General features: G+C 35.7%; 1 protein-coding gene across 1 annotated transcript; it reads left to right on the top strand.

Annotated features, from left to right (window-relative positions):
* Window positions 1-37: 37 nt before the first annotated feature.
* Window positions 38-23,717, top strand: ec (ubiquitin specific peptidase echinus). The gene is given in 7 exon segments (XM_065300160.1): window positions 38-171; window positions 3,513-3,726; window positions 13,326-13,418; window positions 18,317-18,616; window positions 19,020-19,157; window positions 19,220-20,875; window positions 20,878-23,717. Coding segments are annotated over 6 exon segments (5,001 nt in total). The 5' UTR covers window positions 38-171; window positions 3,513-3,576; the 3' UTR covers window positions 23,542-23,717.
* The last annotated feature ends 478 nt before the right edge of the window (window positions 23,718-24,195 follow it).

Here is a 24,195-nt window from a genome sequence, read left to right as displayed (position 1 = left end):
TTTCTACGGCGCCCTAAAGTGAAATTTAATACGTTAAACACTTGAAACATTAGCAGATGGTGAAAAACATGTTGTTATTTCGCCAAACGTGAACTATTTGTTGTTAAATACGTTGTGTTGTGTTCCTACATTACTTTTTTGGGATTACTTTACAATAATTCAACAGCAAACGTAAGTTTTAATTTGTTTTATTTTTCAAAGGCGCATTTTTAACGTATGCAACACACATCACACCTTAAACATGATTTATATTATAATTTATATTTTATAATTTATATAAGCCATGGCAGGTCAATGCAGTATTTGTCAAGCCAGTAGGTGTGCTGATGAGACCTCTAATGGTCGAAATAGCTATCCACATCAGGCTTGACAAATACTTGCATTGACTTGCAATGGTTTAGTAAAAATATCGTTTTGGCGATATTGTGAGGGTATAGCGTACAGTAGGTAAGTGTTTACTTAACTTTACTCAATTTATATTTTATGTTGGATTTAAATGTTATTTCTATACAATACTCATATGAAAGCGTCACTCCCACAACTCAAACACATACTCTGCTTGTTGTTGCTCTTGTTTTTGACCTTTCTCGCCACGACGTTGACTGTTACCTTCTTAAGCTTACAATCTAATCGTGCGGTTGGGTTTAACTCAACGTTTAAGCTTAGAAAAATGTCGAAAAATAAGATATGTGACGAAATATTAACTGGCACGCATGATAACGAGTTCCAAGAGGTCGGAGAATATCAGCTTTCTATTCTTGTAAGCAAATAAAAAAAGAACTCGCAACATTTACGAGTATAATGTGGAAAAGTTTCACACGTTAATTATGTCAATGAAAATTGCACTCCGCGTGCAAAATGCAGACAAAACTTAAAAAATCATCGTTGAAATTAATATATCCCGTTATTAAACTTCATTTAATCGATTGTTTATGGTGTGTCAAAACATTTATTGTTATGTTCGGAAAAAGGATATTGTGGTAAAACAAGTTTGAGCTTTTATTTCGGGTAGAAATTATGTTTGGAAGAGGAAAAAAACACAAAAACATTCCAGAGGCATGACGAATATAACAATGGTAAAAATATTTCAAGGTTTTTAATTCGTATTTTATTATTAATCAACATTTGCAGGCGCGACTTGCTTAACCTTCGTACAGGAATCTGTAATTTATTTAAGGTTATATCATCGAACGCAAGAATGTTTAAATTGTTTATACTCATGTGCTACGACCACCCAACGTTAATAATGCGCTGATTAATGCTATTAATTCAATTTTTTCTTCATTCATGCGTCTATTCCACGCTAGGAATCAAAATTATACGTACGATCAAGTAAAATAATGATAGCCTTCCCAGCATACGTGCATACAATGTTTGCTTGGTGTATTACTGGTTGCAAACACAACATAACTGCATATCAACACAAAATATAACCTATAATTAACCGTTATCGCAAATATTTAGATAAAAAACAATCAATTTGATGCTTCCACCGCTCAAAACACATAAAATTAATGCGTGAAAGCTTTTTATTTAAGTGTTTCACATACGATCATAATTTATTGACGGATATTTCACAGTTTACACTGGCTGTCATAGATTTTCGAACGAGGAAGTCGCGCATAAATAGTTTGTTTATTTCCCCAGCACGTAGCTTCAATATCCCTACATACGGAGTATTATACATACTGAAAGTCTGTTTTGTTACATACACTGCAAAACTACTTAAGAGTGATCATCATGAAAATTTGTTGTACACACATATTCTTAGTGACCTCCGAATGGTTATAGGCTACTTTTTGACTAATAAAATAATTATTTTAAAATAAAATAAAGAAATATAGTTTAGCCAATAATACCTCTGCATCTAGCCTTTGACTACTTTAACGCCATCTAGCATTCCAGCAATGAAGCTCAAACCTAAGTACTATAATACCATCACTGTATTATCACACTGTATTACCGACAAGCTACGTCAACATCAAATCCAATTGACTACACTATGGAGACTGTACACTATACTTCATGAACTATACTTTCAACCATTCTACTTCATTGTTACTTCTTGCTTGACTACAGACGCGTACGGAAACAACTTCATTATTTTAGATTATTCTTGAGCGAAGCCACGAGTTGGTAAACTAGTTGCTTATAATTTGTAGTAATTATTAATATTAGCTGTCATGGATGAAAATTTGTTATCTATATATATAAAAATGAATTGTGCTGTTCTAGTTAGTCTCCTTCTAAAACTCAAGAACGTGGCTGAACAGTTTATCTTATCTTGGTCTTGAATTATTCTCGTGGAGGTCTAGGGAAGGTTTAAAGGTGAAAAATTCGAATAATTGCTGGGAAAATCTCAAAACAGCTACTTTCTATAGAATAAAATTTGACATTGAGATTCAATCATAGTTATAGTTAAATAGTTGAATTCGAGATTATTTTAGATATTCGTATGAGCGTATTTAGATAGAACAATGAAAAACAATCAATTTGATGCTTCCACCGCTCAAAGTATACATAATGCAGTAAGCTTTTTTGATTCAAGTGTTTCACATGCTCACATAATTTATTGACGGATGGCTACAGTTTACTGGCTGTCATAGATTTTCAACGAGAGTCGCGCATAAATAGTTTGTTTATTTCCCCAGCGCGCACATTAGCTAGTTTTCGATATTTTCGTAGACGCCGCGATAAAAAGCCTGAAACAAAAGCGCTTTTAAGCAACGCACAAACGCTATTCTCTCCCTCTACAGAAGTGAAAACAAGTAGCAAAGAGGAGAAGAAACAGGTAGTCCATTATAATTTGAACACCTGCGTGCGCACGCACAAACCACTCGAAACCTTCCAGTACCTTCCGAACAATCATACAAGTATTCTTTTTCGTTTTACACTTCACATACGCGTACCAAGTACGAGTACATTAACGCATTCTTAGCTTTTTCTTAAGATAATTGTGCGCATTTTCAAATAAATAGCGCGTGCTATTTGCGCACAAGCAGTAGAATAAAAGATAGGTTATAACACAACCTAAAAACTGGTTTGGTTCATAAATAGAAGTAGTTAGTGTTGTTCCCACAGTGCTAACAATGCAGCATTTACAAATTACAGAACAAGTCATTGCGAGAACAACAATAACAAGAAATTAAACGAAATTAAATAGGAACCGTAACGTTAGAACCGAAATAATTCGAAATAATTATACCATGCGCATTTTGCTGAATTTTGTCATGTGTATCATGCAATATGGACTTGTATTTATTTATTTAATGCGTTTATTGACTTTGATTGGCTAATTAGCGAGGGAATTTTAATGAAATTTTCTGCTTTACCGGTTTTCTATGTTTATACGCAAGATATAAACACCAGAAGCATGAAGTACGCGTTACAAACCGGTTTGCGTCATCATCATCATCGCATATCAAGCATTCCACATTAAATTATAGATTATTAACTATGTATCAGCCAATATTCGATAATAATAATTCTATACACTTTGTATTTTGTTGTAGGTGAGGAAAATGTAGGCAACCCATTATACACGAATCAACAGAGGTTAAAAACGTTTGTTTGACAATGTCGGTGAAATTGGTGGGCGGTGGCGCGTCGCCGTCGCCGCATCCGTCACCACAGTGTCCGTCACGTGATTCGATGATCTTCACCAGCACCAAGGGTCTGCTGAATGCGCCCGGGCAGAATAATTGTTTCCTCAACAGTGCTGTACAGGTAAGACTTTAAAATTTGTGTTTAGTGTTTATAGTGTTTATATAAATTTGCATATTGTTTAATATTTTGGTTGTAAATTGACTCTGCCGTGTGTGTGTTTGTGCACAAGTAGCACGCTCGATGGCTCGGAGCTCTTCGCTGTCCTCGATCACCGCGAGTTGTTTCACGTGTGATGCGTGAAGACGTGAAGAGAGTTGAATAACCGGTGGTAACACCGAAGAATAGAGGACACACATATGAGGTTTTAAGTCGGGATTGAATTTTTAGGTGATAGTATTACTATTTTTGCGTATTTCGCATTTTCTTAAGGTTTATTTGATATTTATGAGTTTTTGTTGTCGTATTTCAATTGTTATATATGCAACCACATGTTCTGCTATGTTTAGTGTGTTGCCTAATATGTAACTCTTAGGTATAAATCAGATTTGTGGCTAGAGTGCCATCTGTTCCAATGTGATCTGTTTCTTATGCACTAATTTTATATTTTGCAAGCTTGTACGACTTCGTTTAGTGTTGTTTTTCAAATGCATTTGTTTTACTCTCTTGTTCTAGTTATACTCTAGTAAGAGTCAATTCTATCAATAAGATTAGCAATTTTAATTTAAAGAAATTATGCATATAAAGAAGTTTTGTCAATAATGCGCTAGCTTTTCATCTCGAATTCAACTGTTAGCTATAACTATGATTGAATCTCAATGTCAAATTTTATTCTAAGAAAAGAGCTGTTTGAGAATTTCCCCGGCAAATATTCGAATTTTCTCACCTTTTAAACCTTCCTAGACTTCTACGAATAATTCAAGACCAAGATAAGATAAATCCGTTCAGCCGTTCTCGAGTTTTAGCAGAACTAACGAACAACAATTCATTTTTATATATATAGATAACAAATTTTTCATCATTAGGCAGCTAATGATAATAATTACTACTACAAATTATAAACAGCAACTTTAACCTGCGGCTTCGCTCACTTGAATATCTAAAATATTAGAAGTTGCTTCCGTACGCGTCTGTAGTCACAGAAGTAACAATGAAGTAGAATGGCTGAAAGTATATATATAGTCTATGCTGGAAGTATAATTGTACAGTCTCCCATAGTGTAGTCAATTGAAGTTTTGATGTTGACGTAGCTGTCAGTGGTGGCAATGACGGTATGCAATTAACTGATGGTACTATAGTACTTAGGTTTGAGCTTCATTGCTGGAATGCTAGATATGGCGTTAAAGTAGTCGAAACAGCCAGATGCAGAGGTATTATTAGCACCACACAATTTCTTTATTTTATTTAAAAATAATTTTTTTATTAAATAAAAGTAGCCTATAATGATTCGTGGACCACTAAGAATATATGTGGAAATTTCATGTGATGATCGGTTAAGTAGTTTTATGCGTGAAAGTGTAACAAACATCAGGACTTTCATTTACATAATATTGGCGGGGATTTGCTATGAGTGTTTGCTGTTGTATTTAATTGTTATATATGCAACACATGTTCTGCATCTTTGGTGTGTTGCCTAATACGTAACTTGTAGGTATACACATCAGATTTGTGTAGAGCGCCATCTGTTATGTGATGTTTCTTCCAGCTAATTTTATATTTTTCTGGTGTTGTGTGTCTTGAAAACGTCTTCAGCTGAAAGCGGTGGAGTCAAAAAAAGTTTAAAGGGCAGAAAAGCGCTGGTCACTGCGCCGCTTATTTTATCGCAAACTGGTTGGTTTTGGTTCCTCTGGCCTCCCTCACGCGTCTCTTGGGTTCTTTGTTGGCTCGTGGCAAGCAATCGGGAATAGGCACTTGACGGTAAACCACTAAGCGACTACAACTGGTTGTTGTTGTTGTTGTTGGCGCGCTTTTCTTACGCATCGACATATTTCCGCCAATTGCTTAGGATATCGCTGCCAAAGCAGAGCAAATCTGTTCAGTTTCCTCGAAACAAGGCAGATCTTAGTCGGTAATACAGGAAACTTCTAGTGACTAATTTCCTGCACGCGTCAAATAATGAAAGTTATAACAAAATTATTAATTGTTGCTGAGATTTGAGGCAAATGAAGTAATTTATGTATCGGGCGCCATTTTGTCGGATTCGTTTCACACAATTCACACGATTCACACGGTTCTTTGCATTTTGCATTCATAATCATAATCAAATGGCGTTCACAGCGCACAGGCACGATCATTACAACTTCTTGGAGTGTTGTTAATCAGAAAAATATAATTTTATTCATAAGATTTCAGTATAGAACTCAAGAAAAAACCTAAAACACTCTGTGTAATGATTAATTTTAAAGTCAGAGTGCAATTAATTCAGTGCAGCTTCTTCATTTCATCAAGATGTGAATTATTTTACATTTGTAAACATTAAACATTCAACATTAAAGCATCATTGAACTTTAAGTCGTCGATTGTTATTCTTGACACGCAGAGGAAAGGAAATTTGTGTTTGTATGTATGACGCGGTTGTGCAAAACATTTTTATTTGAGTTTTCTTGTGTAAATAACCAGAAAAATGTTTTACGTGATATATTTGAACAAGTTTTTAGTTAAATTTAATTTAAAATGTCTTAAAATGATTAAGTTTGCTTAGTTTTTTCATAAAATACAAAAATAATCGGTTTTTAGTCCTAATTTTCTAAATTTTGTATGTTTGATCTTCGATAACTCGAAAGCCACTTAACCAAATTTAATAAATTTTTGTATATAAACACTTTTGATCTTGAAAAAAGACATAGGCTACTTTTTATACGAAAATTTTAAGTTAAAAACCCTAAAATAAGGGTTAAAAGTTTTTTTTATTGTTTTACTTGTATAATTTGCGTCGAGATGGCGTAGCGATGCGCCACCTGCATAAAATTACGCCAACACCCGGTTTTTAATAAATGAACACGAAATAACCCAGGTTACAACCGCAGACAATCGAGGGAAGTCGGGGAAGTTCCCAAGACGTTCACTTTGCATTTACACACACACATAATGGCGTCCGTGGCGTCTATCAAGAGTGTTAACTCCTCTCGCTGCGGTTCACATGATATTCCAGAGCGGCGCGAGTATAATATGGAAAAGAGTCATGCTCCGGCGCACTTTCCCACAAAATGTAAAAATCATCCGCGGGTGGTAGCCATACAACATGAGCATATTACTTCGCGATGTACATCAAACATTTATTCAAGATTTTTATTAAGTTAGAAAATTTACTAGCGTATCATTAACACAACTTTCATTAGGTAGAACATGCTTAAAGTTTAGATATTGTGTGTTTGTTGGTTGATAACTGGGAAACTAATGAAGATATTTTAATAAATTTTAGTACGGGGATTGTTTTGATGTTGGAAAAGAACATGGGTTAGTTTTTATTGCGTAAAAATATATTTAAAGGGTAGAAAATGGCGTTTGAAAGTTTATTTTAAAAAAAGTTGATTATCTCGTAAACTAAAAGTGATAGAGAGGTGCGGATTTCAAATTCTTAATCTACATGTAATTCTCTATAAGAAAATTAATTTTTATTAAGTTAGGAAATTTTCCAGCGTATCATTAACACAAATTTCCCAATACTTTTCAATACGTTCAAGATCTTTACAACTTTCTTCCACTTTACATTTCGTGCAATCCCTTGATAAATTAATTATCCTATCGGATTCCACCATCAGCATCCCGTGGATTCTATCCAAAGCCATTGATAATTTAGTCATAGGTTGATTACAATTACAATCTGTCGTCTCACAAAGTGCGCGTGTCTCATGCGCGATCTTTTTAATATTCCATAAACTTTTCTTCGTCTCTGCGAGATGCGCTATCTCCATAATCATTTCACACTTTAAAAAATGCGAGGGTTGATTGAATATCTCATAGATATTTTGTAGTTCTTCTGTGTATTGTTGGCAACACGCTGGGCCGTTGACAAACATGTTTAGCAGGCGTTCGTAGTGGTTGTCGATTGATTTATGGGCTTGTCCGATTGTTTTGTTGACTGCAAATCGTGTGTCTTTCACGGATTGGGTGAGGAAACAGAACTCGCTGGGGATACGGTTGATTATCGCGTTGATTGCGGTGACTTTCGGTGGGGTTGTTGGGTAGGATGCGCCAATAGTGAGGAATTTCAGTGTTACAATCAAAATGGAGATGAATATTTTTATTATGCTCATAGGTATCATGGGAATTGATATTTTTTAGTAATTTTTTGATTTTGACCATTTTGACAGTGTTTTGACATTGCGTATTTCAATTTATGGTAGGCAATCAAATATACACTTCAATTTTATTAGAATATTATTTAAAATTTATTAAAATATTAAAGTTTTCTTGTTTTTTTTTTTGTTAAAAAAGGAAATAATGGTTTATTGTTGTTTTTGGAAAAGAAAAGGACACAAAAGACACAGTAACTTGTTTTTTATGATGTAAAAAAGTGGAGGCAGAGGAAGTTGATGTTAAATACAAACAAAACAGATGAAAATCAAGCTAAATCCTCACAGGTTTATTTCTTTCAACGTCATACGTGATGCACACGAGTGATTTCAATGCCTCATTGCGTTTCTTATTGATATTATTATTCTATATTTTAATTATTGGATGTTTGTGCCTTGATAACACAGAAACCACTCAACCAATTTTAATAAATTTTAGTTTAGACATTGTTTTGACCTTGGAAAAGAACATAGACTACTTTTATTTACAAAAATATATCTTAAAAGGCATAAAATAAGGGTTGAAAGTTTTAGTTCTATAATTCACATCCAGATGGCGTTGAGATGCACCCATATGCATAAAATTATAATAACACGCGGTTTTTAGTAAATTTTTGATGAATTTCTACGAAATTTTTGATTTTGACAGTGTTTTGACATTGATTTGTCTCGAGCATGTTCGGCAACTTGATATACACTTAATGTGTAACAATATGACAATACAATGAGTCATTCGGAAGTTGTACCTACTTGCTCTTACTCTGTGTCTTCGTAAAGTAATTATTGTTTCCGGTTGCGGGTGTGCACTGACCCGTAACATATTCCACCTGTGTATATTCACCTTACACGTTAAGTTGGAAGCTCTGGAACCTTTGGAACCTTTGCATGCGCTACCAGGTGTAATGTGTAATGAAAATAAAGTGGCGATTGTATTGTGTCTGCGACTCTGTTGCGCCTGACTGCGTGTTTTTTATACGCCGCACAAGCAAATAACGAACTTTTCTGAAGGAATTGTGACTTGCGGTTGTTGTTTTACACTATATGCATTGACTATATACAACCAGTTATACATGCTAACACCGCACACGCCATTTTACAAGCGAATGTGAACGCTTAACATCAACTAAACAGCAAGACGAGAGAATTACGTGACATATTTCATTGTTTACAAATGAGGCGAGTCATTTAAGATGAAAAATAATCAAGGTGCCGCCATTGTTGGGTTTATGGCTGCGCCTTTTATGAATATTTAACAAATAATTCGCGATAAATCTCTACAAGCATTAAAAACACGTTTTTTTTCTTGGTATCTTAGGCTAAAACAGAAAAAAAGTTAATTTTTGATTTTTAAGCTGTGTTTAAGCACACGCCAACCGGTTTTTCTCGTCTTATTTACTCCTGGTTGGATTTTATTAGCTTGGACACGTGCGCAACTCAGGAGAACATTAACTCGATACCCTCAAGGCAAAACTTAAAGCCTAAGACGAAAAACTCATGAATTTATAAACGATATAACAGTAGTTTTAAAATTTACAACTTAAGCTTACTTAAATTAGTTCAGAGAAGTGTTTTGAATGTTTTATTAGGTTACGTCAGAGTTTTTTATTAATTTATATTTGTACTAGCTTTAACCCTTGGCTTCCCTCGCGAATATCTAAAATAATAAAGTTGCTTCCATAAGCGTCTGTAGTCACAGAAGAAGTAACAATGAAGTAGAATGGCGGGAAGTTTAAAATGGCTGAAAGTATAGTCTATGGTAGTATAGTGTACAGTCTCCATAGTGTAGTCAATTGGATTTGATGTTGACGTAGCTGTCGGTAATACAGTGTGATAATACAGTGTGATGGTACTATAGTACTTGGGTTTGAGCTTCATTGCAGGAATGCTAGATGGCGTTAAAGTAGTCAAATAGCCAGATGCAGAGGTATTATTGGCTAAACTATTTCTTTATTTTATTTAAAAAATATATTTTTTTATTAAATAAAAAGTAGCCTATAACCTTTCGGGGACCACTAAGAATATGTGTATAAATTTTCATGATGTTGGGTTAAGTAGTTTTTGCGTGAAAGTGTAACAAACATCAGGACTTTCTCATTTATAATATTATAGTAGGGATTAGTAGGGATATTATTCTTAATATAAGATTAAAAATAATTAAAAAATAAAAAAAAAATCGAAATAAATAATAATATACCGAGTGATTACATAAATTTAATAAAAACCAAAGAAAAGCCAATAAAATTCGATTAAAACTATTCGTAAAATCAAAAATAATAATTATAACTGCTTGTAATCAAATTATTTCAGCAATAAAACATTTTTCATTCTTTTTTACTTAAATTAGTTCAGAGAAGTGTTTTGAAGGATATATTAGGTTACGTCAGAGTTTTTTTTTTATTAATTTATATTGGTATTAGTAGATTGTGGGTGAGGTTAGAGATAAAATCGTATTGAACTCGAGTTGACGCCGACCAGACGGTGACAATGAATAAAAAACGCATGCAGAACAAGAATAAGAGCAAAAGTGAAAGTCACTGCAAACAAATACTCAATCAGTGCTTAGGTTTCGCAGTTTTCCTGCTTGCAAATGCTATATTTGTGGTTATATATTAAAATATCACGGCTGTAAAATTAAGTGTAACGGGTTGCATGTTGCGTAACACTTTGGTGGTTTCTTTGTGTCTCCCTCTTTGATTTTTGCACAGTAGTAAAATGTCAACGCTGCTTTCTTTTATTTTACGACGCGGAAAGTTTGGCAACTATAGGCAACACATCAAACATTTTTTCTTTTTATTGGTGTCTTAGTCTTACATCATTGTATCATTATTTTACTTCCGACGGTATGTTGTATGTTGATGTGTATTGTTTGATTTTTGATCACATCCTATTTTTCTCAACAAATAACATTGTTCACGCTTGATCCTGAGACAATGCGATTGCAAAACCTACAAATTACTTATTGCATACAAAAACTATGCAACCAATCATACACTCTGTGGGTTGTGTAAGTATATTTTGACTTGTTTTTTGATTTTTCGTGGCGTTTTAAACGAATTTTCACGCTTTGCTGCACTGTTTTATTGTTTAGTTCCTCATTAAATGCGAGTCTTGTCTTGTCTGGCCTGTCTACTGGTCACCCTCAGGTAATTTCGTAATTAGCTTCACATGCGAGACCTTGAAATCAAAATTATCCCTCTTTGAGTGCGCGTTTTTTATGTCCACTCTTATTTTAATTGTATTTTCTGTTCTGAGAAGATGATTACAAAAGATAGTGTGCTATTGTCATTTGTCACATGTGATAATATAAAAGTTTACGAGTGAAAATTTAATGCGTTTTGTTGTGGAGAGTGTGTCCATGAACCCTTTTCCGATGGATTTCTTTGTCCCCGGCTGCAGCTGCAGCAGCGGAGTCTGCGGCGCAGGATTTGTGTTCCCGCCAAGCGTAAATGTAGTAAAATCTCCCGCCTGAAGAGAGATGGCGAGTGGACAAACCGGTTTTCATAATACGCTACTCATGAAACTACTATTCGTGAGTTGAGAAACTTAAGTCAACTTAAATCCCGCCAAGATTGTGGCTTGTGTTGTTGTTTTCATCTGCGGGCAGGTCACGCGCGGCGGCCATTTTGTTTTTGGTGCATGTAATTCTGTGTGTGTGAATCTTTAAACTTCCGAAAGTCACACTTGTTTCATGACTTAATTATCTAATCAACAATTATTTTCTATCAAGTTTTGTTTTCATTGTCTTCTTGTATTGTTTCCAAGTTTTTTTTTTTGGAGACTTAAGTCTGAGGTGTGTTACGCTTCAAGGACCAATTCCCATTATTTCCGTTTGTTCCCATCGTCTCATAAAGCTTCATTACAATCATTCTTCAGTCTTATTACGTATGATTTCCGGTGTTTTAGGAGATTTTAAATTTTATTAGACTTAAACTGTGAAAATGAATCAATATTTTATTTGTACTTAGTTAATTTTTTGTTTTTATGAAGAATCAAAGGTGGTTTAGTGACTTAAGTCATTTTACTGACTTAAATATAAGTTGTTTTGTGTTGTGTTCGGTTCGCTTGTTTCACCTTTATTTTTCGTTTTTATTTTTTCTTTCGTGCCATGTCGGGCCGTCGTGTATCTTCGCCGGCGCGCTCACCTGAGGCCACCACTCGATTCTGTTTCTACTCAGTACGTGTTGTGTTTTTAAGGTGTGTTAACTAAAGTCACATCGGCGCGAGTTTTCCTCAACACATTTTTCGATATTTCACGCAGAAAAACACAATAATCTTGATTAAAAACATGTGTGTGTGCTACTGTACTTAATTTAAGTCAACTTAAACATTCAAAGGATTAATCTGTGCAAAAATGACGAAGGGAAAAACAAGGGCTAAGGCATTATTTCCAATATGCAAGGTAAAATTAAAATTATTATTGATTTAGTTTTATTTTAATAGAAAATAAGTAAACTAGCGGTTGTTTAAATTTAAGTTCGAGTTTAATCCGTTGTTTTTGAGCGTTGTGTGCGCAGAGTGCTTAAAGTTTAAAGAGCATGGGATCCATTTCGTGATAAAGACAGAGACAGAGTAACAAGCGTGCAATGATGATGGCGATTGGAAGGTTCATTCGCTTCTCATCTAGGAGTCTCATCTAACGTTTTGTTGCTTAAGTCAAAGTCGCTTTATTCTGCGCATGATTCAGGATTTTCTTGGAAAACTTTAATTTTAACTTTTGATACAGTGTGTTAAATACGAGTAGGTTTGGTATTTGAAACGCCTTTTAAAAAGGATATCTTTTACATGACTTAAGTTAAGTAGCACTTGTATACAAAGGCTTTGTGTGCATATTGAAACCGAAATCTACAACAGATGGCCAAGGTATCACTTAATCCAAATTTACGTATAACCAGATTGTTATGAAGTGACTTAAGTCAATTAATTATATTTTATGAGGTGTTATACGCGTAAATTTAGGTGGAAATTTATTTATAGACTATTGTTTATGCCTGTGTTCAGTTATAAATATTTACAGTATAAATAATAACTTGCAGAACGCTGCACTGCACTAATTGTAGGTTAAAATAGATTAAAATAGCTTAGAATCACTAAAAAATGAAGAAAAAAAATTGTAGTATGCAACCAGATGTCGTTAAATCTGTCGTGTCTCGTGTCGGCTAAGCATCACATCAAACAACTGCTCAACCACCTTGCGCGCTGCGCTGCGCGTCCCCTACTTAACTTAAGTCATCTTAAGGGCTTTCAATGCCCGTGTGCAACTTGTTGCGCCGTAAACAAGTGGCTACTTAGTACTCGTACCCAACTTGAAAAGACGGGAAGTGGAAGTTGGAAGTTATAGCCACCGGAAGTGACTTAAAACTTAAAATTTAAGTCAACTTAAGTTTGATCATTTGTCTATTTTACCTATACTTATTATTTTATTTACAGGTGTTGTGGCATTTGGATATCTTTCGGCGCAGTTTTCGTGATCTCTCCGGGCACGCATGCATGGCAGAATCGTGCATCTTTTGTGCATTAAAGGTAAGTCAATTTATTATGCCTTCTCCAAAATCGGCAGGTGTTGTCTTCCAGAGTCAAAAACCCATTCGGCGCGTGGCGGACATGTGCAAGCAATATGGCGATGCATATATTTCACTTCCACCTGCTTTTGTAATCATTAAAACTGATTTTAACAGAAATTAAAATGAAAACCCGCAAATAAGAGTGGGGGTAAAATTTTGTTTTTTGACGATATAGAAGATATTTCCGTATGTATTGCAGGTAATTAGAAGTTTTAGTCCAAACAGGAATTCCAGCTATCCGTTTCATTATAAATTACAAGTTGTAATCGTGCGTAATCATGGCGGAAGTCGATAGCAACGACTCATGAATATTTATTTATACCTACTCACATGTCACTTCTTCATTCATACTTATTTACGCGTCCATCGAGTGAAATTACGAATATTTCGCGTTTTATTTGCATTCCGGTTGATTACCGCTAGTGCATGTGATACATAACCTCAATTATACCATCTAGATGGCGCGCTTCACTACCAAAAATGTTTAAATCTTTTTCTGTGCTTAATTGCATTGTAATTGTTACTCGTAACAGAAAAATTTCTCCCGTGCCCAGTTTAAGTAATTGTAAATGACGCGCAGCAGAAGAGAAAAACTGAAAGTAGATTGAGGATGTTTGCAACAATGACATCTTTTGCTCTTGTACGCGGAGCTGTAAAACATTTATTTCTAGTGTGTGTGTGTTGGGTGTATAATCTATATTTTTCTGGATGTTCCGTTTGTTGCACTTGTTTCTGCCTCCTGTAAACAGGAGGTGTAATTATCAGTTGTTGCTCTTTGGGCAGGCAATGGAGAGCGTGTAATACGTGTAATAACAATGTAATCACATGATTGTGTTCTTGTTGATGGTTGGTTGGGGTAATTAATTGTTTGGAATTTACAGTTGGAACTTTAGACATGCCTGGAACGCGTTTAATAATCTACTAGGATTTAATTTAGCTGTCATCGATGAAAAAAGAATGAAAAATGTTTTTATTGCTGAAATAATTCAATTTCATACTGTAATAATTATTATTTTTGATTTAAAGAATAATTTCAATTAATTTCTGTTAGTTTTTCTTTGATTTTGATTAAATTTATGCAATCACTCAGTATATTATTATTTATTGCAAAATTTCAACGTGAAATAATTATTTTTAATCTTGTATTAACAATAATACTGCTTATAATTATTATTTTGATCTGTCATCGATGAAAATTGTTATTGGTTACAAAAATAATTTGATTTCAATCAGTTATAATTATTATTTTTGCCTTTAAGGGTTTTATTAAGACTTTTAAATGAATTTTTTTGATTGAACATCAAAAACTAATTGTTTTTAATTTATTTTTTAATCACATATTGAAATGCACGCATATAATTTGTACTAATTATTATTTATAACGCATAAATCAAGTTGTCTTAGTTCTCACGTCAAGTAGGAAGACTTTAATTCATGTTTTAATCAATAAATCTATTCACACATTCTGAATTAAATTAAAAGTAGGCATGCAATTAATTCTGCCCTCATTCTGCACACATAAAGTTAATATTTTTATGTTTATTAAAATTTTGTGCAATACAATGCACCATGAAAGCGAAAATTTAAAGTTTTAAAGTTTCACGCATAATTAAGCACAGTTAGCGGTCAATATTTAATTTAATGGTTTACTGATGACGTTGTATACTTAATACCCACATTTATTATTTCTTTTAGTTAATTTTACTTAATTCTTGGTTTAGAGAGTGAGTTTTCTAAAAATATTGACAATTATTACAAAATGGTTTATGCTGGCGCCAGTTGAACACTGGACACCATTTATTTTATTTTATTTTACAACCAACGCATCAACACCAACGCATTGGAGACAATAAACATGTCAAACGTTTGCTTTGCGGAATACTCAGGTATTACCTGTACAGGTATAAACGATAAAATTATGCTTAAAGAGGCATAACAGGATGTGCATTACTTTCAATACAGGAAACGTCAAAGAAAAAACAATAAAAAGTATTTTTTTTGCTTTAAAAATTAAAATATTTAAAGATTAAAGATTTAACTTCTTCTATCACTCACGCAGTAATTAATAGCTAATAATAATCATAAATGTAACACTTTGCTTAATCAAAAGCGCCCACATTACATCCGCTACAAAATTATAAAAAACCAGCTATTAAATGTGAAATCAAGCAATAAATTTCGTTGGAACACGTACAAAACTGAATGAAAAGGAAATTTCGCGTTGGTGTTGACTGTAAACGGTAGTGTACACTACATAAATGCATGTGGGCGCACAATTTAAGTCAACGTGACATAACCACACATAAAAAATAATTATTTTTAACTAAAACAAATAAAAAAGGTAAAATTATTATTAATAATGGGTTGACTTTTGAGTTTGTTAAACGTGTTGTGTTTAGATATAAATTATAGATTACTGAGTGCTCTATACTCTCTAGAGTTATGATTGCTTAACACATTCACACCCACTATTCAATTTATTCATTTCCATTGTAGTTTATTTTTAATATGAAATATGAAGGTTCTTTTTGCAAAAAGGAAAGATAAGTATCTTTGGCATTAAAATTTAGTTTTTAAATTCACCTTGGTAGGTATGAGTAACTTTGGCAATAATTTCAACGTTTTACGCATCTGTTGTTGATTCAACCTGCTAAAATCATTGAACCGTGTCTAATTTATTATTCCACCCTCGAATCATCCCCACGGTGTCAAGTCATACCATGCACCAGTGGAGAAAAGCGTATTTTACACGAATTTTTGTTGTGAGTTGCACATCCCTTGAATTATAAACCCAAAAGACACGTAATTTGTATTATTGGCTAAACCAGTGGCGTAGCAAGTCAAAAAATACACTTAATTCAAATAAAAACAAAGAAAAATTAATTTTTAAACATAAATATTGAGAAAATTAACTAAAACATTTAATTTTTTACAAAAAAAAATTTATTTATCTTTAATACCCTTCTATTCCCCCTCTATTCTCTTACCAAACATGCTACGCCACTGATTTATGCAATATTTCACAAATTTCGCCGAAAATAAATCCAAATTTCCAATAAATTTTTACTCTGTATGTGTTTGTGAAGATGTGGCAGCAACATCATTACCTACTTTGGTGAACTTGTACTACCTCTACTTCTTCTCTCGGCTTTTCGATCGTAGGCCGAACGCGTTTCGATTTTTATTTCATTTACCTGCCTGAGTTCAACCTATTACCAAGCCAAGCAACCAACGACTATCGCGCTTTGTCTTTCTCATCTCACTCTACCGCCAAAAAGAGACGCAAGTTAAATAACGGCGCGACTGATTCGTCCTTTTCTTACCCACAACACTAGAGAATATTACAGGTAGGTGCGTCTCGCGGCGGTTTACCTGAGCGTGTTCGGAGAGTTCAACTTGCGGAGCCGCTTCGGAAAGTTTAGTTAAAGCGCTCAAGACAAGCGAGGCAGGCGTGCGCAACGCGACAACAGTGAAAGGTTACTTTGTTACTTAACTTAACGCACGAAACACGTTTTAAACAAAGTTGAAGTGAAAAATTATGTGAAATAGAAGATAGTTTTCATTATGATTAAGTTCCGGTATCGAAAACCATCGCTGAGTGAAAGTCTAGGTGATAACGTGGATGATAACAGTGAGAAACATGATAAGAAGCTTAAGTCACCAGAGGTTATGGCTAATGTGTTACTGAAAGACTCCAAAGTTACCAAAATCGCGTCTATACAGTATATGAATAAGAAAAATGGCGGTGTGCACGCGCATGCGCAGGGACGGACTATTGAGAATACTCAAGGGGAAGAAATTGAGTTGGTTGGGGGTAAAGATCAGGAATTATGCAGGAGTTTACGAGTAAGAAATATTTTTATACATTTTTTCGCCATTTTAAAAAGAAAAACTTAAAAAAATGCTTTTTTGATGTAAAAATCTTTGTTTTTGTTGATAAATGACTTAATAATAATAATTTGCACTATATTAGAGATAAATAACTTGAATATGTAATATTCTAGTGCGTTATTAAGAGGCGTGGCGTTATGCGCAGTATGTATACTTAAGTCTATTATGCGCGCGAAATAGAAACATGTCTGACCCATATTTTTGGTCTTCATGGCCAACGAGAAATTCACCAAACAATTATTTTTCAATTAGAAAATTTAACGCTTTTCGTACTGCATTATTGCATTATTGCATTAGTATTATTTGATTACGCAAACATTTGTGCAGTAAAAGTCACAATCGCAAGTCGTGACAAACTCTCGTCATCAATAGATTTAGCTGCAGTGGAAACCTTGAGCACTTCGATAATAGAAATATAATAAAGAAGTTGAATTGCCCAGCGGCGGAGATGTGCCGAGCTAGGCAAAAAACAAGTTACTAGGCAACAAGAAACGAGAAACATGATCGTGAAGTAATCACAGGATTAAAATTACACACAGTGATGGATCAAGATGAGCGTTGTTTTTTTCTTGAGTTATTATGATGAATAATGAACGTATTGATTGTTTAAACTTTGAAAACTTGTTTGAAATGTAGGTGAGAAGGTAAAAGATACAAAAATAGTAAAATATACAGGATGTTTTGTATTTTATTTAAGTTTAAAGTTAAAAATTTGATGCAAAGATGCATTGTGACGCATTTCTTGATTCTAAGAAGAATGAAGAAGGAAATAACGCGATGACTCAAAGCAAAATGAAAGCTTTTAACATTTTTTACATTTTTTATGCTCAATCAAAGGTGGAAGTTATGTAAAATGCGCAATAAACATTTATGGTAAACACATAAGCGCAAGTAATAGTTGTTTGCCTTTTAATCTCGTTTGAATCAACATTACAACATTAATTATTGTAAATTTTTATCTTCTAGGAGTTATTCTCGCAGTTGCAATTCAGCCATGAAACAGCTCTTCCCCCGGATGCTTTGCGACGTGCTTTGGCCGAGAGCTTCTTCGACCAGCAACGCTTCCAGCTCGGGTTTATGGATGACGCAGCCGAGTGTTTTGAGAATATGTTGATGCGTATCCACACACATATCGCGCACGGCGAGTCGGAAGATATGTGCAATGTAAGGCATTGTATTCCGCATCAGAAGTTTGCGATGACTTTGGTTGAACAAAGCATTTGCGAGGCGTGCGGTGGATCTTCGGAACCTTTGTCATTCACCCAGGTAACATCTATCATATAAAAATGAATCGCAAATTTGTTAGTTAGCGCATAACTCAACAACGCCTAGACCAATTTGGCCAATTCTTTTTTTAAAATGTTCGTTAAAATCCAAGGATGGTTTTTACGACGAGAAAAATTCGAATAATTGCCGGGAAAAATTGAGATTCAATCATAGTTATAGTTAAATAGTTGAATTCGAGATGGCGTTGAAGTGCATTATTAGCAATTCATTATATAATTATTTTGTTCAAAATAAAATTGCTAATCTTATTGATAAAATAGAACAAGAGAGTAAAAACGAATTACATTTTTATTAAACACTACCGGAACAAATTCGCGTGCAAAAGCTAGTAATCTATAAAACTTTTTTTGAGGTTAGGTTTAATATTTCTGTTTGGTTATAGATGGTGCATTATATTTCGGCGTCTGCGTTGACGACACAAGTCCGCGCGAGTGTTTCCAATCAAAATATTGGCATCCAGGACTCCTTTGGTAATCTACTGAAAAAAGCAGGGAATATGGGGGACATTCGTGATTGTCCAGTAAGTTTTCTTAAGGTTTTATAAATGAGGTTATGTTTTTAATTTTTATTTCTTCCCTGTAGAGTTCCTGTGGTGCTAAAATACAAATCCGAAGATCCTTGATGAATCACCCTGAGATTGTCTCCATTGGTATAGTCTGGGACTCCGAAAGACCCACTTTGGAACACATCATGGATGTCTTCGCGACTGTTGGTACCACACTCCGATTAGCTGATGTCTTCCATAGTGTTGTAGACCAACGCTGGTCTGATTTAACAGCGCATAATTTGGTTGGTGTTGTTACGTATTATGGTAAACACTACTCCACCTTCTTCTTCCATACGAAATTGAGGGTATGGATTTATTTTGATGATGCTACCGTGCGGGAAGTAGGACCACGTTGGGAGCAAGTTGTGGAGAAGTGCAGAAGAGGGCGTTATCAACCACTGTTGTTACTCTATGCTGTACCAGGTGGTAGTCCTGTTTCTACTGAGAATGCTCCAAAGGTAATCACGCCGTTTTATGAAAAGAAGACTACGTTGAGGAGGTCGGTTACTCCGAGTCCTGAGAAAGCTCCCATGGTTAATATGCATGGGGCGAGACGTGCCATCACACCAAATCCTGATGGTAAACCACCTCTTCCGAGGAATCTGAACTCCAGTTATAATGAATATCAGAATCTGGCGGTTATACAGGATAGTATACATTTTAAACCACAGGTGAATATTCACAGGAGTCTGAGTAGTTCATCATCAACGACTAATGATGGTATTAACATCCCGGACCATCTGAATGTCCCTAGGAGAAGAGATTCTGGGAATTGGAGTGGTGACAGGAACAGTGCTTCATCTTCCTCGTCAACTACAATGGAAAATCCCTATTTGTATCTGGTTGGTAAGCTCCCACAGAATGGGAGTTTACCTGGAAGTCCAACAAGGGGTAAAGACTCAACAGGATCAGTTTTTAATGATCCTGGATACGATTCTTATTCGCTATCTTCAAATGACAGTTCAACGATGTCCACTATACAACACCTGATGAAAATGGGTCACCTGGCGAAGATTCCAGAAGATTATAACATGATGTCTGCATGTGGGCAAACACCTAACCTCCCCATGCCGAATTGTGATGTTCTCTGTGATGAAGCAGATGAACTCCTCACGAAATCCAGACAGTTGGAAGATGAGCATGATTTGGTTCTAGCATTGGCTCTGTGTAATGCTGCTGCGACTAAAGCTAGAGCCGCCATGAATGCACCGTACAACAACCCGCAGACTCTTACTTTAGCCAGAATGAAGCATAATACTTGTATTATGCGTGCGAGGAGTCTTCATCGTAGAATGACACAGACGCTGAACCCACCTAAGGAGAACCCCATTGAAATACGTCATACTCGTGAGGGTAGTAGTGGTAGTGCTCGCCACAGTCGCCAGAACTCCAGGGATAAGTTATCCAGACAAAACAGTAAGGAATTATTGAATATTCCGGTTGTTTCTGTGGAGAAACCAACGAAAAGTATTGAGATCTATGCGACTTTACCGAAAAAGACGAAGAAAATGTCTGTGACCACCATTGAAGATGCAGAGTATATGATTTATGATAAACCCAAAGAGCGTGAATCACGTTCGATCTTCTCCAGGTCCCGGAAGGACAAGGAAGCCATTAAAATCAAAGAAAAACGATCCCGGAGTGAAGATAGAAATAAAATCTTCTCGAAAGACTTTTCTCTAGCTCCTGATATAAAAGACACACTAAAAAGAGCAAGGAAACTAAGGAGAAGGAAGAAAAAGAAGAAAAGAAAGAAAAGAAAGGTAAACAACACAAAATCAGACGTAAACTACTCATGGGAGGACTCATCAGGAGGAAGAACAGAAGCATGCCTGATTTGACAGAGGTAGCTGATCAAAAAGACCAGAATCCTCCCCCGATTACTTCTTCAGTTGATGACAGTACCATAGGTACCAAACAAGACCCTCCACCGTCAATGTCTGGGTATTTAAGTGAAGGTCACCTTGAATTCACGGGTAATTCATGCACGAATCCCAATCTGGAGAGGTCTAGGCTCATGCGGAAGAGTTTCCATGGTAGTGCTGGTAAGGTACTCACTGTTGCCAAGGTACCACCTCCTCCACCACTCCGTACAACATCACAGTTATCTAAAATAGGTTTAAAGTACGAGGATGAGATCCAGTTGAAAATCAAACAGGAGGAGAATGTTTATTGTAACTTTGATATCAATGCTAATGGTAGAGCTTCACTGAGTCCTTATGAAAGACATCAGACTGTTATAACTCATGCGGATGTGCATCAGGAGCAGAGTCCTGTGAAGGATGCGATTGATAGTGGTGTGGATGAGGTGGATTGTTGTCCATCTGTGCCGGTTTTAGAGCTGCCGCCTTATCCTAGTCCCCCGGGGTCTGTTTTACATTCGAGGCAGCCCAGTGAAGAGTTTCCACCGCCTCCCACGGAGTTGGATTTGATCGAGGATAAACCTGGGTTGTTGCAGCAGTTGCAGAATAAGCGGATGGAGATTTTGAATGGGTCTTTACAACAACAACAACAACAACAACAGAATCATGTTGGGGTTGTTAAGGAACAGTCTGGAGATGTTTGGTTGAAGGAGTTGCAGGCGAAGCAAGCTGCGCTCAGGAAGAAACTTGATCCTGGCGTGGATGAAGTTAATACGCAGCGGGTTGTGTTGTATCCGCAGATGGCAGAAGCTAAAACCGAGGCTAAAATAACTTCAGTAAAAGATTTAGCTTCGCGTTTTGAGCAGGATAAGTTTGAGTTGTTCAAAAACGAAACACCAGGTGTGTTGTCCCTGAAGAAACGCGATGATGATGTTATAACTGCACAAAATACTATTGTACAACATCAGATACCTCAGGAGTTGATCCAGCAGGAGATTAAGGAGGTGGAGATGTTGACAGCGCAGGTGCAGAAGACTTTCCATCCGGAGTTTATGCATGATGAGGATCAACGCAGTCATCATAGACAAAAGAAGAAATCTGTTAGTTTTTGTGATCAGGTTATACTGGTTGCAACTGCGGAGGAACAGGAAGATGATAGTTATATACCCAATCCTATTTTGGAGCGGGTGTTGAGAACGGCTATACACAAACCGGAAGCACAGGCTATAAGACAAGAGATTATATCTTTGCGTGAGAATGAACTAAGGAAAGAGAATGAGTTGAAGGTACGACAGGAAGAGGAGGAAGTTATGAAGAATTATGAGAGTAAGAGGTTTACTCAGAATGGTGTTGAAAGTGTTGTTGAGAGTCCATATGGAGGTAGGCCTGCTGGTATGCAGACAAGTTTAAGTCGTGAAGAAAGAGAGTTCATTATGAATAATTCCAAGGAGTTGGCTGTACAACAACAACCACAACAACAGGTTTACCATCAACAACCACAACAATCACAACAACATCAACAGGTCTATCAGAGTTTACCACAGAATGCATATGGTAGTCCGAATTATATCCCTGCTTCACAATTGTCCAGCACACCTCCTCAGAATGTGGTATACCCGCCATACCAATCCCCACCACAAGTACAGATGCAAAATGGTGGATATAATACAACTCCCACATCTTCCCATAGTGTTTATCAGAGTCCTCCTGTTCAATTTCAAGGTCAAAGTCAAGGACAAAACCGTCCTTATCAAATGGTACCACCCAATAGTCAGATGCATCCACAGATGCAAAACTATCAAGCGTATTACAGACCTCCACAGATGGTTAAAGCACAAAGCCCGGCTGCTGGTAATCATGATTTGTATTCTTCTTCACCTAGGAGTTACCCGCTGCAACAGGTGAGGCAGTCACCCACGCCAGGTGTTTATTATCATCCGCCATCACCGTCACCTTCAACGCAAAGCAGTTATACTTCTACATCAACAACTAATTCGCCTGTTTATCGACCCTATCAACGTGTACCACCACTGCCTATGCATGAGTATCATGAACAATCATCTCCTTATCAAAGGGTACCTAATACTGCCTATCATCAACAACAGACACAACAACAACATCAAATGAATCAGGATGCGCAGTACGTGCAGCGGAATGCATATCATCAGTCGCCGTATCAGCATGTGCCTGTGCCTGTACAAAATGGCCATCAGTATATACAAAATGGCGGTGCGAAACAAATATTAAAGAAATCTGTTTCTTTTGAACCGGGGACCAAAGGAGAAGATCAACTTAATCAACATATACAGCAACAACACACGCTGCAAGCACAACCCAAGGCTATTGTTACTCCTATATTAGTTAATAACAATGTAAATAATTCAAGTAACAATCACACAAAGTGCAATCTTTGCAGGAAGAAGGCCGTGCCCTCGGCGAATATCTACTGCACCGATTGTGAATATTATATGTCGCGATTCAAGCCGAAAAGCTAATAGTAACTAATTGTTTATTGATTAGTTCAACTATTTATTAGCACGAGGCTGTTTTTTTAATTGTGATATTACTGAAACAATTTGAGCGTAGTTTAATTATTTGTATGTTTATAAAGTAAGGATCTCATTGAACGTGAAGAGTTTTATATAAAATTAATAAATATTTTCAATAATAATACCATATTTGTTGTTAATAGTTGGAGTTTCATTTACAGGAATCTTTATAAGGTAAAGTTTGTGACGTTTGCTCACAGATGGCGCGCAGATCGCGAATTGGAATTTTATTTCAAGTTGCCTATAAAAAAATGCGCGGATTTTATGTTTAAAACAAGGATTTTAATAAACGTACATAATTTTACATTAAATTAATAAATATTTGCAATATATTTACTGTATTTATTGTTAATAATTGCAATAAATAATGTTTTAACTTCTTAAGTTATAGTTCGGTAATTTGACACACAGATGGCGCGTATGTAGGCATCGGTAATGCTGTCAAACGTTACCTGACCAAACGCGTTGTGTCATTGCATTTTTGTACGTCGCGCAGTGCGCGTGAAGCAACGAGCGCGTTTAGTTGTTTAATAATTAGTGCTGCGCTTATCGGAAGGAATTCCAGGTGCCGAGGTCAATGTTGACTCGGCGGTCGAAGAT

The sequence above is a fragment of the Atheta coriaria genome, unplaced genomic scaffold (genome assembly GCF_025399875.1).
Source record: "Atheta coriaria isolate IRGN ID8LTWV9N9 unplaced genomic scaffold, Caltech_Dcor_3.1 hic_scaffold_4_pilon, whole genome shotgun sequence".
In the NCBI taxonomy this organism is placed as follows: domain Eukaryota; kingdom Metazoa; phylum Arthropoda; class Insecta; order Coleoptera; family Staphylinidae; genus Dalotia; species Dalotia coriaria.
This window is presented reverse-complemented; position numbering and strand designations above follow the sequence as displayed.